The sequence below is a fragment of the Drosophila suzukii genome, chromosome 2L (assembly GCF_043229965.1).
Source record: "Drosophila suzukii chromosome 2L, CBGP_Dsuzu_IsoJpt1.0, whole genome shotgun sequence".
Lineage (NCBI taxonomy): Eukaryota > Metazoa > Arthropoda > Insecta > Diptera > Drosophilidae > Drosophila > Drosophila suzukii.
This window is the reverse complement of record NC_092080.1, coordinates 20,877,644-20,898,541: the sequence shown is the minus strand read 5'-3', so window position 1 is coordinate 20,898,541 and position 20,898 is coordinate 20,877,644. Positions and strand designations below refer to the sequence as shown.

The window sequence follows — 20,898 nt, the reverse complement described above, 5'->3', positions numbered from 1 at the left end:
CATTGCACGGCTTGATCGACTGGCGGTCACTAATTCAAAACGTTTCTGCCACCCACAGTTCTGGACAACAATCCCCCGCTGGCCAGTGAGCCGGTGAGCAGCTCCACCACCACCACCCCCAAGCCGGCGAACCTCGCTCAGCCGGCAGGATTCAACTGGAACATCACCATCAAGGAGATAACCAAGCCAACGGAGATCCGGATAACTGACGACAACAAGGCCAAGCCGTCGATTCCAACACGCAAGCCCAGCAGTTTGATGCCAACCACAGAGGGACCTCCACCTGCACCACCAGTAACCACCAGTTTGGTGGACAGCACCACCACGGGAGGAGCAGGAGCAGGAGGAGCAGCAATCACAACAGCAACACCTGCCATCAGCAGCACTCCTGCAGCAGCAGCAGCAACATCGCCGGCGACGGCAGCAACACCAATGGACAGCCAAGACAGCAACCCCAAAGCACTTCCAGGCGGCAGCGAGAGCTTAAAGCTCATCGCCTCGGTGGGCTACATCGAGAGACCCCTCGAAAGACCCCTCTCCCCCAGCAGCAGCAACATCGTGGAGCAACAGGTGAAGCCCCTGGTCACCTACAACGCCGACGGACTGCAGCCGCTGGCCGGGAACGACCCCAGCAAGGTAAACATCAAGCGGGAATACACCACGGAGGGACCCTCCCAGAGCACAGGGAACAACGAGGAGTCCGGCGGGTCGTTCTTCATCCAAAATGGCTTTAGGGACTCGCTGGTGGAGTCATCCGACGGGGGGGAACTCGAACCGGACACCGCAGGCAGTGACAACATCTACCACATCATATCCACCACGGAGGGACCAGGAGCCATAGCCAGAGTCACCACGGATGGGCCATCGAAGCCCAGAGATGCATCACCAACCACAAGCCAGTCCACCATCAGCCGTACAACCAGCAAGTCTGGCATAGAAATCAGCACGGATTCCCCAGGAGTGAGCAGTGAGATGCCTCCCCCAAGCTCATCCACCCACCACTTGGAGGTAGAGGACGATGTGCCCCAGGTGGAGTCCAATCCGGCCTATCCCTCCCTGCCCGAGGACGACTTCAGCCTGCGGGACGTGAACTTCCCGCTCGTGGAGCTGGAGGACATAGCCGAGTCCGAGAAGGACGAGCCCAGGAGCATTCCCAGTCCCTTCGAGGTGGACCACCGGCATGTGAAGCTAACACCGGACTCTAGTTTGGATGGCAGCGGCAGTGGAAGCGGTGGCGGCGACATAGATCTCTACCAGGACAAGTCGTCGTCCACCACCGAGGAAATGATGGCGGCTGCCTCTTCCGTACGGGAGAAGAGCTCCCTGGTGCCGCTGCTGATGTACAGTGGCGAGGACATATCCGGGGAGACCCGCATCCAGAACGGCAGCGATCTGCAGCTGGAGAAGATCGGTCAGGGCGAGGAGGTGGAGGTGGAGCTGGGCAGCGGGGAGGTCAGGGAACGGGAGCCCATCACACCGAAGTCCACCCAAGTGTCCACCCTGGAGATCGATGAGCTGGGCTCGGGAGCGGGTCAGCAGGTGGGTGGAGTGGATCCCAAGGACGATGCCGAGAGCCTGAAGCTGGACGAGAGCCAGGAGACGGTGGCCAAGACCAGCTCGCTGGACAAGTCCTCGGCGAGGGCCGAAAAGAGCTTCGTAGAGCGGGCCCTGCCACTGGGACGCCTATATCTGCAGAGGATCTACTGAAGATCGTCTTCATCGGCGGAAGCTGGTTTACTTGGAAGATCAAACCTTTTATTGTATATACATACACCATAAAATCCAACCATTCAAGTGAGCAAGTGTTAGGTTTAAGTAGCCAGAAAAAAAGAAACGGGGAAGAAGATTTATCATTTCCATAGACTGCATGAACACCTTCTGAATTTATCAACCTTATTGAACTATATCATTAACTTACGTATGATTAGCAAAGCTGGGCTCCCCAAATGCAATAACGAAATGTTTCATTCAAAGGCAATCCACATTGCTTAGTTATATTTCTTATTTATACCTATCGACCTAAGTGCACATACATAAAACATTCTACCATTGCCACGCCCACCATCGAAATTCATCGAATAAGTCGCAACATTTGAGAAGGAGAAATTTTTAACTTGTTTTATCTCATCATGATTTTATTTAATTTGTAATTTATTTCATAACGAATGGAAATGATTTATGAAAAAGGGAACCGATCGCTCCAGCGGTGGTTTGTTTTAAAACGCGATGGCAAACTATATAGTCCTCTTTAATTTGAAAAGCTTTTAAGTTTAGACTGAATATGGCAAAGTTTTAATTTAAAGCAATTTACAATTACTCCTACTTTAACCATAATTTATATACAATTTAAACTAGTTTAAACTTGACATTGAGTCGATGATCATCGAAGTGAAGGACAAGGGTTCCCCAAAAGGAATTCCGCAGGCCACCTCAATTTCAAAACTAACGAGAGGAGAAAAGTGTCAAAATAAAAACGCAGTCATTCTTTAGTTAGTCCATAAATTAAATAATTACCTATATGAACATAACTTATTTAGGCGATGATCGTGCACACCGTCACTCACACACCACCACACAGATTTTTTGAGATAAAGTAAACTATATTATGAAAATAATTTAACTAGCGTAAATTTAGATTGAAGCTCATTATAAAATGTATGAACTATGAAATAAAAATGAGGTAATTCTAAACACAAGAGAAGAACTTTTTTAATGGGTGAGTTTGATGAGAAAATAAGAAACCTTGTTAAGAATTCTGGGGTATAATTTCGATTAAAAAGAGCAAAGTATATATATAAAGCTTTATATTCACACGATAAAATAGTATGGGTAAAATTGACCAGTACGGATAATAAAGTAACTTTAAACAAGCTAAAAACTAATCATGCGTTGAGATTTATTATTGCTTCGGTTACTATTGAATAGTAAAACTATCAATAAAAAGGTAAGCTGTGTGCATTTTGTTATTGGTAGAGTAAGTGTTACTTTGATCAAATTGAAATATACTATATATTTTATTTTGCTTTATGTTCACGAGAATAAATGTTATGGGTTAAATTGATTAAGTTAGATAGCAAAGTAACTGTGAAAAAGTTAACAACTAATACAAAGTAGTGACGTACTTTATGTTTCCTTCGGTTACTATCGAATAGTAAAACTACCACAAGTTAGGAAGCTGTGTGCATTTTGATGTTGGTAGAGTAACTACTTCCTTGATCAAATTGAAAATTCAATGAGTGGGGACCATTTAACTATTATATTGGTAATTAACCAGTAATTAGCCCAAAAGTTTTTTTGTGTGTTAGTCGCAAATTGCATTATACTATAACTAAAAGGGTTTTCCTAGAAAATAGTCTTATGAAAACGTGAGGATTTGGAATTTATAAATACTGAGGTAAGAACCAATTGAGGAAATATAATAAGCATGCATTCTATCCTAAACGAAAAATAATGTAGTAGAACATGTTGTATAAGATCAAATTTTGGTAGACACGTTCCGTTTACACATTAAGTACAAATGTCAAATTACTGTTTACCTTATGTGACATTGATAATTGCATGTAATTAGGCCTGAAAGCCCTACGAACACCGGTCCTACCCAGATGTTACGCAAGCAGCGCCTCCCTGCGGGCTTGCCACGCCCCCCTCGCGGATACCTCATTACACATGCAAGTGCATGTGGCGGCAATTACCAGAAATTAAATAAACAATACGAGGCCCAGCAGAAACAAAAACAAAAGTCAAAACGTCTGAGGAAAACAATCACGACGACAACTGTTGCATCACGACGGCAACGCAAAAGTTGCCGGCGGGGCACAACCACTCGGGTTACCAGTGACTCCATCATATTGAACCGTAATGCACAATCCCCGACTTACATAACAAGGTTGAGGATCATGCCCAGACCACGGCTCACAGTAATGTGCCGACTTTTATTGTTAATTCGTATGCGCAGCGGGATCGGCGAGGAGAAAGTGTTCGAAGAGCATTAGGAAAAAGCCACAAAAAGTCCAATAAATCACTCTTTCCGATCGAGAGTTTTGCAGAGGAGCCAACAGGTTTTCAGGGAGGATCACTTTCGCTTTTTTTGGTTCGGGTTTCGTTTGGAGAGTGCAAAATACAGAAACGCTTCGATTAAATAGGGGTAATTTTTTCTTTTATTACTGAGAGAAAACTTAACAATGAGGAGGGGAAATGCAATGAGCTAACCAAGGGAGTAGTCCTGCGACTTAGTTGCGACCGATCTGGTCGACCTGGGACTGCAGGTTGTTTATCACCTCGGAGGGCACCTGGTCGCCGAGGATCTCGAACAGGTTGATGCGCTGGTTGCCGGGGATCTGCTCGTAGGCGCCCAGCTCGATGCCTTCCTGGACATTCTGGATCTGGGCGTCCTTGGGGATGAGCAGGGTCTGCTGGGCCTGTCGGATGGCCTCGTTCGTGTAGGCGGCTCCCTCGCGGTTCTGGGGCAGGGATTGGGCGCCGGCCAGCAGGAGGGCGAGCATCGAGCACAGCGCGAACACTTTCATTTTGTGGTGTAGTTTGGGATGTGACTCTTTGAACTGCGAATGGAGAGATTCCCGGATTCAGTAAGGCTATCCCGTCTCTATCGGACCCATGGAACTTGAATGGATCATGGATTGTGTCTTACCTTGCGCGCGGCGTTTGTTGTAATGTTTCTGCTGCGCAGGCGCACAGCCCGTTTTATAAGCTGAGCTCCGCCGCTGGAAGCCCCGAAAATCTGGAAAGCTTCAGCTCTTTCATTTCGCTTCGTTTCTGGTTTTCGTGAAGCCCCACTAGCAGCAAAAGTTTTGCAGTAAAAATAATCCCATAAAGAGTGTTATTACTTCCAGCGCAATATCCCCATCGACCCATTAAGGTGAATACATTTTTTATTGGAAATATTTTCTTGGGCATTTGTCCAATTTTAATGCGAAGGTTAAGCGCCTCTTCGGAAATGTCAAGTGGCATTTAACCTTCCAGTGCACACTCAACCGCAGAGTGGTCTTTCAGGTGCTATCTGGTTCATATTAATAGCCTGTACGAAAAAATTAACAATTACCAGACTGAAGATTGAAGAGTCATTTACAAATTGCCGCCATGGCTGGCCGTTTTTTATTTTTTCGATTTGCGTAAGAGGAGCAAAAGAGAGGGATATAGCGATCGAATGGCTAAATTACAGCAAAACATCTGCGTCTGATTTGCTTGCAAAAATATTTAATTATCGACATTGCGAATTTGGCTGGTATCTTTTTAAGTTACCTTTTTGTTGTAATACTAGAAACAATTGTCAGTGGCGACGTCATGTGGGGCCTTACATCTATCCAAAGCCAATAAAGGAAAAACGTTGCAAAGTTTTAGATTAGGATACATAGTTTAAAAAAAATTATCAATTTAATAACAAATTTATTGTTGTTCAAAGAAGGGTAGGAAAAATCCTTGTGATAAAAAAACAAAACAGAAAATAGTTGGTAGCAATATTTTAGAAAAAAAAATTCAACAAAAAAAAGGATTTTATATCTGTAATTCAAAACAATTACCCAACTCTCTAGCAGACCTTTTTTGAATGTACATTTAAAACATCATTGGCGCCAAAGTATCGATACGAATTCGATTATTGCGCGGCGAAACAAGTGCGATAACACTTTTGCGCTTGACCTTTTTTAGTGCTTTTCGTAGTAATTGTTGCATTTATCATCGTTCTTTTAAAAACACGCTTTTTGCCATTTAACTGAACACAACAAACTCCTGCAAGAAAAACCATTAGTTGAGGGGTTCATTGCTGCTTCAACGAACCGGAGTTAGGTCATAATCCCCATATACTTCCGCGGGAAAACACCCCGATCTGATCAAGAACCAAGTGCCTAGGAAAACGCACGTGGGCCAGAAGATGGATGCGGAAAACGGCGAGGGGCAGGTGCAGGTCCACCTGAAAACCAAGCAGGAGCAGTGAGTGTCCATCGTGAAACTCTCCTGAGTTCCCATTTAATCAAGGATCCTCTTTTCAGCTATGCCGTGCCGGATGTGCCATATGCGATCGATGGAACAGTCACCACCGCGGAGCTAAACACATTCGTTAATGCCCTTCTCCGCCAGAAGGATGGCTCCTCCGAGACAGACTTCGATTTCCTTGTGTTCGATGAGTACCTGCGAGGTCGACTATGCGATCACCTGCGTGAGAAGGCCATTAGCTTTGAGGATGCCATCGAAGTCGAGTATGTGGAGCGGTTTCCGGCGCCGGAGCCCCAGGATTGCCTGCTCCACGACGACTGGGTGTCGGCGGTGAAGGCCAGCGGCAAGTGGATCCTCAGCGGCTGCTACGACAACACCCTGAACCTGTGGACCAACAAGGGCAAGCACATCCTCACCATTCCCGGCCACACGGCGCCTATTAAGGCGGTTGACTGGATATCACTGGACGAGGAGACCGGTCGCTTCGTGTCCACCTCGCAGGATCAGACGGCCATGCTGTGGCAGTGGAGCGTGTCGTCCAACTCGGTGGAGTGCGTCTCCGTCTGCAAGGGCCACGAGCGAGGCGTTGATAGTGTCAGCGTGAGTCCGGATGGTCAGAGATTCGCCACGGGCTCCTGGGATACCATGTTGAAGGTGTGGTCAGCAGAGGTGGAGGATGCGGCCGAGGGCACCTCCAAGCGGATGAAGGAGAGCGGCGTCAGGGTGAGTATTCATTTATATTTTAAAATGTAATCATTCCTAAATGCATATTGCTTTGCAGACCCCCAAAATGACACTGCAGGGACATCGAGAGAGCATTTCCGCCGTGCAATGGATGGATGCCACCACTCTGCTCACTGGCAGCTGGGATCACACACTCAAGGTGTGGGATCTGAGCCTCGAGGGCATTAAGACCGAAATATCCACCAACAAGTCCATCTTCGATGCCAGTTACTCAAAGCTAAACCGGCTGATACTGACGGCCTCGGCGGACAAAAATCTGAGGCTCTACGATGCCAGGACAAACCGTACGATCACATTTCCACAAAATAATCCAAGTCTCTTTTCTAAACAGTATTAATCTCATCTTTTAGAGGGATCTGTGGTTCGCAACACCTACCTGGGACACAATGCCTGGGTGCAGAGCGTCATGTGGTCCAACACGGAAGAGTTCCTCTTCGTCTCCGGTGCCTACGACAACCAGAACAAGTTGTGGGATTGCAGAAGTCCCAAGGCCCCACTGTACGATCTTCTGGGTCACGGCGACAAGGTCCTGGACATCGATTGGTCCAATCCCAGGTACATAGTCTCCGGAGGAGCCGACAACACGGTGCGTGTCTTTAAATCCCGCAAGGCGTTAGCAGAAGACATGGAAACGAAGTAATCCTAAACTTTGTAAACTTTTTATTAATACAAGATAGGCTTAAAGTATAAAGTAAATATTCAATGAAACTGGTTTGTGTTTTTTTGTGGAAATTATAAAGATTTAGTTTCAAAATGCTACTTTGATTAGTCTCCATTATCCTAATTACAAACGTTGATACGGCTTCAATGAAATAAATAAATAAATGTTGTTTAACTGGCATTGAACTTTAAAGATTTGCAAATATTTTGTCATAAAATTAAATATGTTTTTACTTTATTTGTTAAAAAGATATTTTAACATCCAACTTTAACTTGTAATGGTCTTTAATCTAAAAACAAGATACAATTCGTTACTTTTTAAAATAAGAGTTTTTATTTATATGTTTCTTTTTTAACTTATAATGCCATTATTTTAAAAAAATGTTTTGAAACTAAATCTGAATAATTTTTAAAACCAAAGAGTTGCCAGACCGCAGCAAAGGGCTATCGGTGCTGCCGAAGGCTGGTCATCGATTGTTTTCTAGGGATGAGCGGATCCGCCAGCAGCTAGAGACGGACCCGGAGCGATAGCTGGCTACAAACATACAAATTATCGAGTTTCTAACAAAGATAAAGACGGCTCTGCGTCTCCGCGTATTTGCCAACTGTAATTCTAGCCCAGTAAAAGCGACTAGAAAGGTGAAAACCGCAGGAGTCGGACCGCCCCCACTGCCACCCACCGAGGACGCCAGCGGGACAGCCTTGCGGCCACAGCGAAGGCCGTGTGCGCAAGAGTGCGAGCGAGAGGGCAGCAGGCGACACAGGCAGAGGCGAGCGAATCATTTTCGCAAGTGTTGTGATAGAAAAAAGTGAAGGAACTGCGATAGTGAGGTGTGTATAGTGAACCGGGGGCAGGTCTCTGGGTAGACCGCCGCACTATAGCCGCTCGAGTTCCGCGGAATTGTGCAATCGGGCTGCAGGCGGCGGAAGCAGCGGCATCATCCTCAGTCGGCGGCGGCATTTTGCAAATGTCTGCTGATTGATTTTTTGCGGCATGCAGCACACGCGGCTGAAAGTCGGCTGGCCAGGGCATCACCTGCGGAGGTTTCACCTGGTACTGGTTCGGGAATAATACCTGGAACCGGGGCCTTGCACCCCCCTCGAAAATCCCCCTTTCCACGGCCGGGTCTTGCCAAAATGGCCGCTGCCGCTGCTCAATAGAAATGTGTGCGTTTGTGCGAAACAAAAGCAAACCCCTGTCATCATAAAGGGGCAGAAACAAGGTGGAAAACCAGGTCAAGGACCCTGGGGAAACCCGGCCAAGATCTGCGTGTAATAGCTGTGTGTCACTGGCACCCATTTGCATGTGGATGTGTGGACAGAGATATTATAAGGACCCATTTTGTACATTCCATGCAAATGTACATTTCCGGGGATGCCCAAAAACCTGTCCGAACACATACCAATAACAAACAATTCCGCAATACCAAACCCGATACAGTTGCAGATTCCTAGGGAATGCCTTGTTCTTATATTTCCGTTTCCAACCTACGTAGAAATTCTACTCGATTGTAAATCACTCGAATATCTGTTAACTCGCATATCTTAATGAAAATTTTAAATACTTCGAAAATGCAACCGATAACCTCTAAATTTTCACCTTGTCTTTTCCAGTTCAAACAACCACGACCAAGAATGTCTTCAACCCCAGCAGCGGGCAGTGTCGCCGAGGTGGCCACCTCCAGTGCCACCTCGAATGCCCCGAGCACGCCCAGCACGACGACCAGCAACGTGAGCAATCCCAGTCAGCCCTCGTCCGCCGGAACGCCGCAGGCACGTGGTGGCCGGGGCAGTAACGCCAACGGTGGAGCCTCTGGCAGCAATGCAGCCGGAGGAGACGAGCCACGTAAGGACTCTAAGCCCACGCCCAGGATTTCCAAAGCCCTGGGCACGTCGGCCAAGCGCATCCAGAAAGAGCTGGCCGAGATCACACTAGACCCACCGCCCAACTGCAGTGCCGGACCCAAGGGCGACAATCTGTACGAGTGGGTCTCCACCATCCTGGGACCACCCGGATCCGTCTACGAGGGCGGCGTCTTCTTCCTCGACATACACTTCTCGCCGGAGTACCCCTTCAAGCCGCCCAAAGTCACGTTCCGCACGCGCATCTATCACTGCAACATCAACAGCCAGGGCGTCATCTGCCTGGACATACTCAAGGACAACTGGTCGCCGGCGCTGACCATATCAAAGGTCTTGCTGTCAATTTGCTCCCTGCTCACAGACTGTAATCCAGGTAAGGATCGCAAAGCAGAGCCCTTCTATAATAATACATTTATCGTATTGAATCCAAGAAGTCGGTAAAACAATAATGACCAAATAGTCTCAACCTCAGCCTTGATTATGAAACAATCATATTTCCTAGATTCTTGAATAGTGTTCATTATGGGGTTTCATGTTCATCCAGTAAAGTTTTATATTTCGCAGTATGTTTCTGAGAATTGTAACCTATTTTTATAGTGTTTACTGATGATGATTAATTGTGGGGGAGTCATACATGAGTATGTTGAGATTTTGAAATCCAAAGTTCGGTTAAATTTTCCGTATTGCGCTGTGTTATTGGATGGAATATTTATAATAATGTCGCACATATTTTAAACGTTTAAACCTTAATCCTTTATAGCCGATCCGCTGGTGGGCAGCATTGCCACGCAATATTTGCAGAATCGAGAGGAGCACGATCGAATTGCGCGTCTCTGGACAAAACGGTAGGTCACCGCCAATGAATTATAGCCACCTTAAAATAACACTTTTTTTAATTCCCCGTTCAGGTACGCAACATGATGCGTAAGTTCCGGCATCGTACATGTACCACAAACCGAAAACTGCAACAACAGAAACGAAAATTCGCATCTTGCAACGGAGAAAGTCTATTTTATAAATATATATTAAAATACGATAACTAATAAATTAACAGTAAAAACTACCATAACATGTACACGAAACATGAACATGAACAGCAACCGCCAACAGCCAGTCGATCCAATTCAGCCTACATATATTTATATCGAGCTAATACAAAAGTTGTAAAAACATTTGGAGATTTCTTGAGTTGTATTTTTCGGAAACTAGTTTTGTTTTTAGATCGCTTAGCAACCGAAAACATTGAAACGAGTCAAACGAGAGGAACACATTCAATAAAAAATTGCATGATAAATGGCACATTGACATATTAAACTACAAACTATTCAACTGCATAAATAAATATAAATACAATTAGTTTACATTATATGTGTACAGTGTTAAGTGAAAATGGAGCTAAACGAGTAAAGAGAAAAGCCTATTTTAATGCGTAATATATTAATGCAACCAATGTCAGGGCAAATAACTTCATAAAAGATAATTTTCATTAAAAAAAAAACTGGCCACAGCAAGGAAAATTCTCATCAACAAAAGACTAAATATGGAGTGGTAAACGAAAAACGAAATAAATCTATGTATACAAAACTTAAGACAACCTATTCCAAATTCCAAAACGAAATTAAATAAATTTGTGTTATTTATATAAAAAGTTGGATTCGGTTTAATTTTTTAATGTGATATTTTTAAGCGTTTGAGATTTGTTTTTTGGCCAAATACCTTTTTGAAATAATTGATTATTGTTTTAGACTTGAAAATTATAAGGCTCCACAACAGCGAAATTTGTTATTTTGAACAAAGGCGATTCGAGTATAGTGCTGATATATAAAGGAAAACAACAAAAGTTTAATGAAAACCAACTTCCTACTATTTTGTAGTTTTACTGACTAAAGAGCCAGTGTCACATCAATGAAAAAACTGAAAAATTTCGTAACAAAATAATTGTAAGTTTTTTCGTAACCAAAACAAAAAAAAACCGGAGGATGGAAAAGAACTTAAATAAAAAATATTGCAAAATTATAATTTCGGATCTTTATTCGTTTGAAAGGTTATTAAATACCCAATTCAGGTTCCTCAGGGTCCTCGCCAAAAATAAATGTCGCGTATCTACTTTAAGTTTTAGTTTTATTCGATATATCTTTGTTTATATAAAATATGTTTCTCATTACACTATTAAACATAAATGTGTGCACGCTCCCCGAACGTGGAACAACACAATGGATCTTGGCAAGCCCCCGTCCCACCCCGCAGGCATCTGGCTTAGAGATACATGCCGTTGACCAGGAAGTCGGCCTCCTGCGAATAGGGCGTCTTGCCGCCCAGTCGTCGAGCCCTGCGGCTCACCGTTCGCATCCTGCATCCTATGAGGATGGCCAGAGCGGCGGTCACCAACAGACCCAGGGTCAGCGAGAGGACGGCTCCTCCGGGACGTTCGGAGTGGCCGTCATGATCCCGGAACTCCATCGCCAGGTTCTCGTGGATCATCTTGTACTGCTCGTGCACTGGAGACACGGGAACGGGAAGAGCTGGCAATGATGCCTCCTGCTGCTGCTGCTTATTTTGCTCCAAGGCCAGTTCAATGGGATCCTTGGCCGTCTTCGCCTTGACCTTCTTGTGCTTGTGCTGCTTCTGTAGGAATAAGGAATGTATAATCAGTATTTATATTTACAGGATTAAATATCAAATCCCACCTTCTTTGGTGCCTCTGTGAAAGTTTCTTCATCGTAGTCTTCGTAGTCCCCGTCTTCAGCTAGGCCCTGGTTTTTTCCAGGTGCAGGTGCGGCATTTAGGACTGGCAGCATTGCTTGCTGTGGAGCTGGTGCAGATTGGATGGCTGGAGCAGCAGCATAGCCATGACCAGGTTGCTGCGGTACCAGCGAAGGTTGCTGCTGCACCGGCGACTGTTGCTGCGGTGCCAGAGGAGTCTGTGGGGCCCACACCACATTGGATGGCACCTGCTGCTGGCCAGAGGAAGACGCCTGGAGCTGCTGCTGGGGCTGGTGTTGCTGCTGTGACAAATACATTCCCGAGCGTGGTAGCGACATGCCATACATAGCTTGATTGCCATCGTAGCTGGGCACTTGGAGCGGTGTGGATTGCCCCTGAACCTGAACCGGCGCTGCTCCCTGGACCTGCAGTTGCCCCTGTCCATTCGCTGGCTGCTGCAATTGGAGGCCGCCTTTGTGACTGAATATGTGGCTCTGCTCATCTGCAAGAAAGTGTAAGCGTCACAAGGAAGTATGAAGTGTGTCCCCCGGTTAACGCACAGCTAATTGAATTAATTACGAGCAGACAGAGACACAGCACGCACATTGCACAAACATCCGTAAATCAATTTCGAGCGACGGCAGCTCCCATTTCACACAATGAAAACTGATGGGCAATTTGCGATTTTCCCAGAAGAAAAGCCTCGGGGAGAGGGGATGTGAAAATGGCCCTGGAAGTGGGTTCATTGCGTGCGCTTTGCCGGCAATTTGTGTGCTAATGTCGCACTGGGCGCCGCTTCCTCGGGGGACCATTCTTTTCCCTCATAAATATTTACTCAATTTTTAGTTTTGTCAGACTGCCTTGTCTCGCAGGCAGTACCTAATTGGGGCTGGACATTCAATCGAATTTAATTAAAACTTTAAAGTTTGAGGAGTGGGGCCAAAGCGGAAGTCACTCACTTAAGATTGCAGTCGGTAGACACCACTTTATTTGTTAGGAATATATTTTTTAAAATGAATTCTAAATCGTAATTGGCAGCTCATTTCTTATGGTTCCTTATATGTAATGTTAAACGCCCTGAGAAAATCTTTCGGGGGTGTCACAGAAATTCGCAGAACACCAATTCAGCGTGTCTTATAATCAATATAGTGATTTCTGTGGCACCCCTGTTTAAAAATATTTCCAATTGTAGGGGAAGCTAATAATGGAATAAATTAAAAACATATTTTGGTATAGCTTGGAAACGCACCTAATTATTTTCACGATTTTGTTAAGCTAAAAATATATATTTTCTCAACTAATTTACTTTGACACTTTGTCCTTTCCTTAAAGTATTTTCCCATTTCCACACTTAATTATTTATTCTTAGTCTTTTATCTTTAATTACCCGTGCTTATGATCTCTGCCTTTTGCTGAGGTGTCTGTTGCATTTGAAGTTGCTGCTGTGGCAGTGGCTGTTGCTGCTGCTGCCCCTCGGCAATCATCTTGCGGTTAGCCCAGGCGGCGGCATCTTCCCGATTGTTCACCATGGGCGGTGGAGGCGGCGGTGGGGGTGGTGGACCCAAAACAATGACATGTTGTGGTTGCTGCGGTGGTTGTTGCTGCTGCTGCTGCTGCTGCTGTTGTTGCTGTTGCTGCTGGGCCACGACCTGCAACTGCTGTTGCACGTTCTGCACAGGCAGATATTGCTGAACCATGGGCTTCACGGGCTCCAAATTGCCGCTGCTACCGCTCGATTTTGTGGCCGTCGACGATACGGCGTTGCACTGAAAATTGGGTTAGTAATTAACGGTTGCAAAGGGGCCCAAATGATGTTGATAGGGCAACTCACTTCCGGTCCCTCGTCGCTCCCGTCCTCGCACTGGGGTATTCCATCACAGGCATTGTAGACCGCGATGCACTCTCCGGAATGGCAGGTGAACTGGAAACGCCCACATTGCGCAGCGGGAACTGAAATTGAGGCGATAGTTTCTCATTTTAGTAAACATTTTTCTTTAATAAACGAGAAACAATTAGGATTTTTGAACGTCATGTTAAAGTTTGTTATCTTTCAGAGAAAGTGAAATTGTACGAAAATGGAAATTCTGTTTTCAATGTGATATGAACCTATTGTTATCAGTTTCCGACTAAGAGGTTTTGTTTACATTAAACCTGATATTGAGAAAGTTACGTTTTTCGAAACAACAATGGAACTCAATGACAAAAGTTGACATGACATTGAGAAATGGGACCGTATTTGCAGTGCACTTTAGTACGTAAAGAATTTTAAACATGTGTCTTCTTATAATAATATATGTTTTTAATAAATTGAAAATCTCATATTTAAATGTTGACTTCAAGTCCAATATACCCTGTTCTAATAGTACCGGATATTAAAAACCACAACTCACCGCTTTGAGCTTGGTAAACTGCCGGCTGGCCCACACCCACTCCCGTTCCAGATGTGGGAGCCACCACCGCAGCGGTGGAAACTGTGGGCTTGTCCCTCGCTTCCGGCTTCAACTTCAGGTTGCTCAGCTCCCATTCCTGCTGCGAAACATTGTTGCTTGGAATGTGGGGCAACTGCGGACGCGGAGTGCTGACCAACTCGCTGGTCTGCTTCGGCTGAGGGTTTAGAACGGCGCTTGTATAGTTGGCGTGGCGTGTGAACTTACAGCGGAAATCTTCCGGAGGACCACACTCGAAGAGATAGCAGTAGCCTCCGGCCTTCCGCTCGAAGATGTACACATCACAGGAGACCGTCTCGCAGCACAACCTTTCGCACTCCTCGATGGTGTCCAACTCGAGACCCTGGAGGTACTTGCCACCGATCGCCTGGGACTCCCCGGTTCGGATTATCGTGTTTTTATGAACGTCAAAGTGACCTGTGGATAGCAGTGAAGGATTAGCTATCTTGGTGATTCATAATAAATAAACTATCATTCAGTAATTACAGCTTTTATATAAAAAACGTATATAGTTATGTGGATATTGTCAGAACTCCATAAATAAATAATATATTTGATCGATGCTGTTCTGCTTTTGAAAACGGATTTAGCTTTCAAAACATATCTTGTTAAATTAAATTAAACATAAATTGACTGAACTCCTTAATTGTGGGATCAGATCAAATTGACTAGTATAACACTTCGCGTTAATTGTACTTATATTATTCCTTTTCCTTTTAAAAAAATATTTGAAGAAGAAAAGATTTGAAATATATCCTAAAGTGTATTACCAGTACTACCATAGATCCATTAGGAAATATTAAACATAAATTGATTGAACTGCCAAGTGGTGGGATCAGATCAAGTTTTTTTATGATGAATAACTGACATTTAGCTTTATATATATTAATATATTATAAAGTTATACTTATATTATTCCACTTTTCCAAATATTTGATGAAGATTTGAAATATTCCCAAAGTGAAATCAGAATTAACAGTATTACCATAGATCCATTAGGACGTAGGTACTCGAGAAAGCCTCACCTATGCACACCTCCAGATCCATGCGTTTGCTAAGGCGGTGCTCCGCTGGCGAGGATTGCTGTGGATGTGGATCCAGGTACTCCACCTGCTCTGCGGTGGCTGCTGCTCCCGCGATCATCAGCAGCAAGGGCAGTGCGAAGTTGGTAATCATTTCGGTGGCTAATGGGTATTTCTGTGGTTTTACGGTTTCGACTTTGGCCCTTTGTTTTCGGGCAGCTGGCGGTCACAGTTCACTGGGGGAGTGGCCGGGGTGTTTTCGCGTAGAGAAACCGAGAGGCTGGTCGAGGGCTTGCCGTGTTTACAAATTTTACACGCTTATTGATTTTTGGCCTTCTTCTTCGGACTGTGCAAATTCGCCACCGCAAACGTTTCTTTGATTTACACTTGATCGCGTGAAAATAATCACTTTATGGCCTTTCTTTGCTCTGCCATTATAGTACTGAATATTTTTAATTGTTTTAGAAGATTTTTGCTTTTTGTCAGAAAATCAGGATCCAGGCGAAATGTAAACCAATGAAAGGTGTTCAGGAAATTGGGTATTTTTCTGCTCGAAGCTTTTTCACCCTTAGGAACTTGGAGCTTTCGTTATCAGCTGGTGGGGTGTTTGGTATCGATAACGGTGTATTCTCATCCACACCCCCATATGTTTTCCTGGAAATCGAAAGCTTTCCTTCCCTCTCGCAACCATATGTTTGAGCTTTCAACCCCAACCTTGCAGACCTTGTAATGTTCATATTGTCAATTGGTAGCAACAATAACATCCGGGGATGTCGACCCGCCTTTTGCAGCATTCTCTAAGAAGTGTCTGAGTTTTTAAGCCGCAAACATGCACAGAAAAAAATTAGCCAATATTGTTACTGAAAAAAAATTCCAGAAATAGGTACTTTTTGAGTAGAATATAATAAATGAAAATTACAAATTGTTTTGTTTTGACACACCATATATTTAAAAAAATTAAATCTTAACCCTTAATACAGACCTATAGTTATTTCTACAAACCATAATTATATAATTCAAAAAAGTAATTAGTTAGGAACTTTTATTTTATACGGTCCTTTTTTTATCTAAAATTTAAGTTATTATTTTTTTCAATGCAACAATGAAAATCGATAAAAGCTTTTACCTTTTATTTTTGCCTATAGATACTTTAATAATTTAAAAGCGGTTGAGGTAATAGCAATAGGTGGTGGTGGTTCACCCTTGCAAAAAGACGATGGTTGATAGAATTTAATTTGTGGACACCTGAACCCTTCTATGTGTATTTTTAGTCGAAACAGTTCACTTAACTGCCAGGCATATGGAACGTATAATCTACTTTGTAGATGTTACACCCATTGCTAACCCTTCCTATTGGCATCATATCATTACATCTCCGAATGAGGACTCGCTAATTGCAGGTCCTGTCGCAGGACTCTGTTCCTTAACAGCACCCTCAGCGCATGCGCCGCGCAGTCGCCCAGCTTAAAGCCGTTGAAGAGGCAACTTAGGAATGTTAATGAAAATAAAGCGTTAAGCACTCGGCTGCAGCTGCATCTGCACCCTGCCGCCCATTAAAACACCCGGGCACCCGCTGCACAAAAGCCCAGCAAACACAAAAGGCAGCACCAGCGAATATGCAACCCCTTTAGGCCAGTTGCAAGACAACACAGTGGCGGGGTAGGGGGGCTAGCAGGGGGAATGGGTGTCGTAAAGTAAAGGGGAAACAGCATTTGGAGCCATAAAGTGGGCAAAATGCGAAAGTCTGGTAGCAACATAACAAAAAAGCATTGCATATTTCACGGAGTCACGACACCCAAGTGGGCAGCCCTCCAACGTACAAATGTGTGTACACTTGGAGGAGTGGCAGGGATTCGAATGCATCGTCAGCACTTGGGTATACCTATCCGGAATCTAATGTACTTAACTGTCGGGGAGGAATATAAAACTCGTCAATAAAAACACAGCTGATATTCTAATTAACTTTATATTCGATTTAAAACAATTTATTTTAGTCTGGAAATATTTTTAATGTGCCCGAACCAATATAAAACACGTCAATAAAAATAATCTGAAAATATTTGAGTGTATCCAAACCAAATACCTACCATTTTAATTGTTTGTATATTTCATAGTTCATTTAATTTAACAAAAGTTTCAGAATCAGAATCAAGATATATATTTCTTCCGCACTAAAAATACCAGTTCAAATAATTCGGTTAACAGGCTTGAAGAGTAAATACCAGAAGTCGAACCTTAATATAACAAACAAAAATCAAAGTTGGTATTAAAATGTTTTATTAATTTATTAAAGATGATAGTAAAGCTTACAAAGCTAAGACTAACATAGGGGGAGAAGTATTAGAAGCGAATCTTCCACTACGTATTTTTAGTAGGGTAACCTAATTTTGTATTAAAATGTACTTCTATAAAATGGTAGTGTAATGCTGAAATCTAATATCTTTATAGCAACATTAAAAACACATTTAAACATTTAAACACATTTTTGAAAAACAATTTTGATCAATTTCTGAGAACACTTGTAAAATAAATACAGATTATTTTGTATGCTAAGCCATAATCACCCTTTAGAGTGGCGAAACTAAGAGGGAATCGCAGCAGCATCGTTTAAATTGCAACTTCAATTCAGTTTCTGCTGTGCTGCCACTGGCAATGTTAATGCTTTTAATGCTGGAGAAAGGGGGCGGAACAGGGCGGAGGGCGTGGCAAGTGGAAAGTATGGGTAGTTGCCAGGGTGTTTGGCTGGTGATTACATCCAACTAAAAAGTGATTTGCATTTATTTTTAGCACCCAGCAGAAATTGTTGGGTGTTTCTCCTCTAATTGCAAAGCAGAAAGAGAGTTTTTCAGGCTATTTGATAATACATTGATATGTACCTGTTCGTTTTCCAGCCAAAGTTTCTGTCTGCCACAAAGTATTTGCAGAATGTCGTCCTTTCGACGAATTTCCAAGAAAATTGCATGAGCTTGCATGACTTGTGGGAGTTTGTGCTTTTCCCCTAATAAGGGTTATTGACACAAGTGCACAATGCCCCAGTCGAATTGTATATCCTTGCATTTGTATTTATTTTTGCAGTTCTTCAGGCCAAAAGTCTGCGAAGCTTAAAATTTATTTGCCTTATCCGAGAAACTTATTCGCTCATGTCACAGACGTCGGGACGCCAAAGTTCAATAACATTGAAGTCGGGGACCGAAGGAAAAATTTAGAAAATCCCCCCAGGAAAGTCACCCCCCGGGGGAGGGCAGCCCCTAAAATCCAAATGACTGCAAGGACTCGTAAAGCATTTCGGACAGAAAGGACATGAGCACGTGCAGCCAGAAAGCCCGTAAATTCTCCACATTTAACGAAATGGAAATTTCGCCAGACGAACCACAAAGAAGGGAGCTCGGGATGACTAGATGCGGGAGTCTGGATTGGGGGAATAGGGAATGGAATGGGTGGCGAGGGCGATGTGACTGACAGGACGTGCCGGGGTCGGGATCTTCATCGGTTGCCAGGTGGGCCAGATGGGCCAGGTGTATCTAAAGTTCGTCTGCTGCTTTGTATTGTGTGGCCTTGCCGCTGAAAAACGTGTTTTGATTTTTCGCCAGAAAGCTGTTACTTCTTTCCCCATTTAATTCTCGCATTTAGACACAAAGCCAAAGAAACAACACTCTGAATGAATGAATCTTTTAGCTTGTTCCGACTAAAGCAGAAGAGCAAACTTACCAACAAGATATATAGCAGTTGTGGCTAAGTCAGGGGCTGTATCAAAGGGGTTTCTATGGCTAAAGATCCCCAGTCGGAAACCAACCTAAGCCTCTGTCCTGGGTAAAAATACGGCTTAGTTCTGTTGGCTATGGTAACTTTAATTAAAACAGTCATGGATAATTTTATTGGGCTTGTGACAGTAAGCGAATGAAAAATAGAATAGTCGGCTCGTTTGCATAATATAACTTTAAGAAGACCTTGAACTAACCGTTCCACATAACAGCGAAATGCGTGAAAGAAATACGAGAATTATGAGTGGCAAAGTAGAGAATAAAAATTAAGATAATACAATAGTAGCCTCAAATTCTTGGGAAAAGCCCAAGGGATGAAATCATTTCTATTAAAACAACCGACAAGAAATAAAGTTCAAAACATGCACGTAAGTAATCGAAGCCCTGCGATTGCTGATGAAAAGTAGAAATGTTCCCTAAGAAATAAACTATTTCAACATTAATCATCAAGACGCAGCTTAGTCACACTTCTCACACACTTTTCGCCAAGTCTTCGACCCAATCCCCAAAACAAAAAATGGTAACGAACGCCAGATAATGATGCGTAAGACCAAGCCCCTAAAAGCCCATGGACTGATGAACTGACCCAACTAATCATTAATTATATGCAAAGGAAGAATAAAGAAAAAACTTTCAAATGGCCAGACTTCGTCGCGACTATTAAACCAATTATAGCTTTTGTTTTGGAGAGGTGGACAGGCAAAAAAGGCGGGGTGGCCAAATGGAATTAATGGAGAGCATAAAAGCGTATTTCTCGTACAAAGACGGAGGCGTCAAGGAACCCTCTAGTGCCAATATTAGTTGCTGTGTTTGGTGGGGTGGCAGAGACTGGCTTAACCGCACAATAAATGCGCAACAAGGGGCCATAAACATGGCTAAGAGCAGATGAAATTCCAGGGGCAGAAGATGCGGTCCCAAGATGAACTCTTGAAGTTGGGTTCAACACTCGTTAGCCAAAAAACAAAGCCTTACTCAGCCAGGACGACTGAGTGAATGAATGAATGAATGGCTGAATGTGCTTAGGGGTCAAAAGACGCCTCTGCCAATTGAATATTTAAGGGCTTCCAAATTAAGCATACGCAGTGTTGGCCATCTTCCAATTCGAGAGTATATCTTATGCAACCCAATTGGCGGTTAACTTTAATATTTAAAGTGTATAAGAAAGGAGGGAAGAAGGCCATGGCTGCACATAAATATCTTATTACTTTCGTGGCCAAGGAGATGATGAGTTGTCAAAAAGTCAAAGAAAGGTAATTAAGGCTTGAGACGTCTTGGCTCAACATCCGCTCTGCTCCTCAAATATTTATTTATTGATTTTCTTAAACGCTTTGTGCTCGCTTTTCGCTCGCTTCTTGGCTATTTGAGTGACGTCTGTCACATTGTGTTAAGTCCCATTCTCCATTCTCCACTATCCATTGCCGAGCATAATTGGCAGCCGAGTGTAACATTCTGCCGGCTCTCTCTCTCTTTCTGCCACTGTTAACTGGCTGTTAGCCTCTAATGCGCTGCTTTTGCTTCTGTTCTGTTTTCAAGTTTATGGTCAATGGCTGTGCATCCGCTCTCTTGCCGCTTTTTCCGCTCCAACTGTAAATTTTGACCAGTTTGGCCTGCTGCTGCTTTCCTCTCTCTCTTTCCCACTCACTCTCTCCCCCACAAAGTGGCAGTTGGCTGCAGCTAGCGGCGCTTTTGTTTCAGCCATTCTAAGCTCAACCAACAGTGTTCAGCAGCGTAACGAAAAAATCACAAACC

At 43.8% G+C, this 20,898-nt stretch overlaps 5 protein-coding genes across 6 annotated transcripts in view; 3 read left to right on the top strand and 2 right to left on the bottom strand.

Annotated features, from left to right (window-relative positions):
- LOC108021433 (uncharacterized) overlaps nucleotides 1–2,704 on the top strand; it is a 34,076-nt gene extending 31,372 nt beyond the window's left edge. For both annotated transcript variants that reach the window (XM_070998438.1, XM_017090150.4), the window contains exon 7: nucleotides 59–2,704. In XM_070998438.1, coding sequence (XP_070854539.1) covers nucleotides 59–1,707 — 1,649 coding nt within the window. In that variant the 3' untranslated portion in view covers nucleotides 1,708–2,704. The remainder of the gene's footprint in view (nucleotides 1–58) is intronic.
- A 1,430-nt stretch (nucleotides 2,705–4,134) lies between these two features.
- LOC108010703 (uncharacterized) lies at nucleotides 4,135–4,791 on the bottom strand. Its single transcript, XM_017075617.4, has 2 exons — nucleotides 4,649–4,791; nucleotides 4,135–4,559 (listed from the first exon to the last, which is right to left on the bottom strand). The coding sequence occupies exon 2, from the start codon at nucleotides 4,524–4,526 to the stop codon at nucleotides 4,230–4,232; it is 297 nt and encodes a 98-aa protein (XP_016931106.1). The 5' UTR covers nucleotides 4,527–4,559; nucleotides 4,649–4,791; the 3' UTR covers nucleotides 4,135–4,229.
- An 868-nt stretch (nucleotides 4,792–5,659) lies between these two features.
- Nucleotides 5,660–7,401, top strand: LOC108006674 (ribosome biogenesis protein WDR12 homolog). Its single transcript, XM_017070217.4, has 4 exons — nucleotides 5,660–5,946; nucleotides 6,006–6,672; nucleotides 6,731–6,977; nucleotides 7,044–7,401. Exons 1-4 carry the CDS (start codon nucleotides 5,888–5,890, stop codon nucleotides 7,331–7,333), a joined length of 1,263 nt encoding a protein of 420 aa, XP_016925706.3. The 5' UTR covers nucleotides 5,660–5,887; the 3' UTR covers nucleotides 7,334–7,401.
- A 492-nt stretch (nucleotides 7,402–7,893) lies between these two features.
- Nucleotides 7,894–11,235, top strand: Ubc2 (ubiquitin conjugating enzyme 2). Its single transcript, XM_017090091.4, has 4 exons — nucleotides 7,894–8,184; nucleotides 8,968–9,589; nucleotides 9,977–10,061; nucleotides 10,125–11,235. Exons 2-4 carry the CDS (start codon nucleotides 8,989–8,991, stop codon nucleotides 10,135–10,137), a joined length of 699 nt encoding a protein of 232 aa, XP_016945580.1. The 5' UTR covers nucleotides 7,894–8,184; nucleotides 8,968–8,988; the 3' UTR covers nucleotides 10,138–11,235.
- An 85-nt stretch (nucleotides 11,236–11,320) lies between these two features.
- On the bottom strand, nucleotides 11,321–15,923 carry LOC108004720 (zinc finger protein 853). The gene is made up of 6 exons (XM_017067743.4): nucleotides 15,392–15,923; nucleotides 14,310–14,783; nucleotides 13,751–13,869; nucleotides 13,307–13,685; nucleotides 11,904–12,421; nucleotides 11,321–11,841 (listed from the first exon to the last, which is right to left on the bottom strand). The coding sequence occupies exons 1-6, from the start codon at nucleotides 15,540–15,542 to the stop codon at nucleotides 11,473–11,475; spliced, it is 2,010 nt and encodes a 669-aa protein (XP_016923232.3). The 5' UTR covers nucleotides 15,543–15,923; the 3' UTR covers nucleotides 11,321–11,472.
- Between the last annotated feature and the right edge of the window lie 4,975 nt (nucleotides 15,924–20,898).

Bases quoted from the DNA above. Each gene is read 5' to 3' on its own strand.
- LOC108010703 (XM_017075617.4), bottom strand. From the start codon at position 4,526: ATGAAAGTGTTCGCGCTGTGCTCGATGCTCGCCCTCCTGCTGGCCGGC.
- LOC108006674 (XM_017070217.4), top strand. From the start codon at position 5,888: ATGGATGCGGAAAACGGCGAGGGGCAGGTGCAGGTCCACCTGAAAACC. The intron at 5,947-6,005 runs GTGAGTGTCCAT...TCCTCTTTTCAG, and splicing joins CTGAAAACCAAGCAGGAGCA to CTATGCCGTGCCGGATGTGC. The intron at 6,673-6,730 runs GTGAGTATTCAT...ATTGCTTTGCAG, and splicing joins TGAAGGAGAGCGGCGTCAGG to ACCCCCAAAATGACACTGCA.
- Ubc2 (XM_017090091.4), top strand. From the start codon at position 8,989: ATGTCTTCAACCCCAGCAGCGGGCAGTGTCGCCGAGGTGGCCACCTCC. The intron at 9,590-9,976 runs GTAAGGATCGCA...AATCCTTTATAG, and splicing joins GCTCACAGACTGTAATCCAG to CCGATCCGCTGGTGGGCAGC.
- LOC108004720 (XM_017067743.4), bottom strand. From the start codon at position 15,542: ATGATTACCAACTTCGCACTGCCCTTGCTGCTGATGATCGCGGGAGCA. The intron at 13,686-13,750 runs GTGAGTTGCCCT...CCCAATTTTCAG, and splicing joins GGAGCGACGAGGGACCGGAA to TGCAACGCCGTATCGTCGAC. The intron at 12,422-13,306 runs GTAATTAAAGAT...ACTTTCTTGCAG, and splicing joins GGCAGAGATCATAAGCACGG to ATGAGCAGAGCCACATATTC.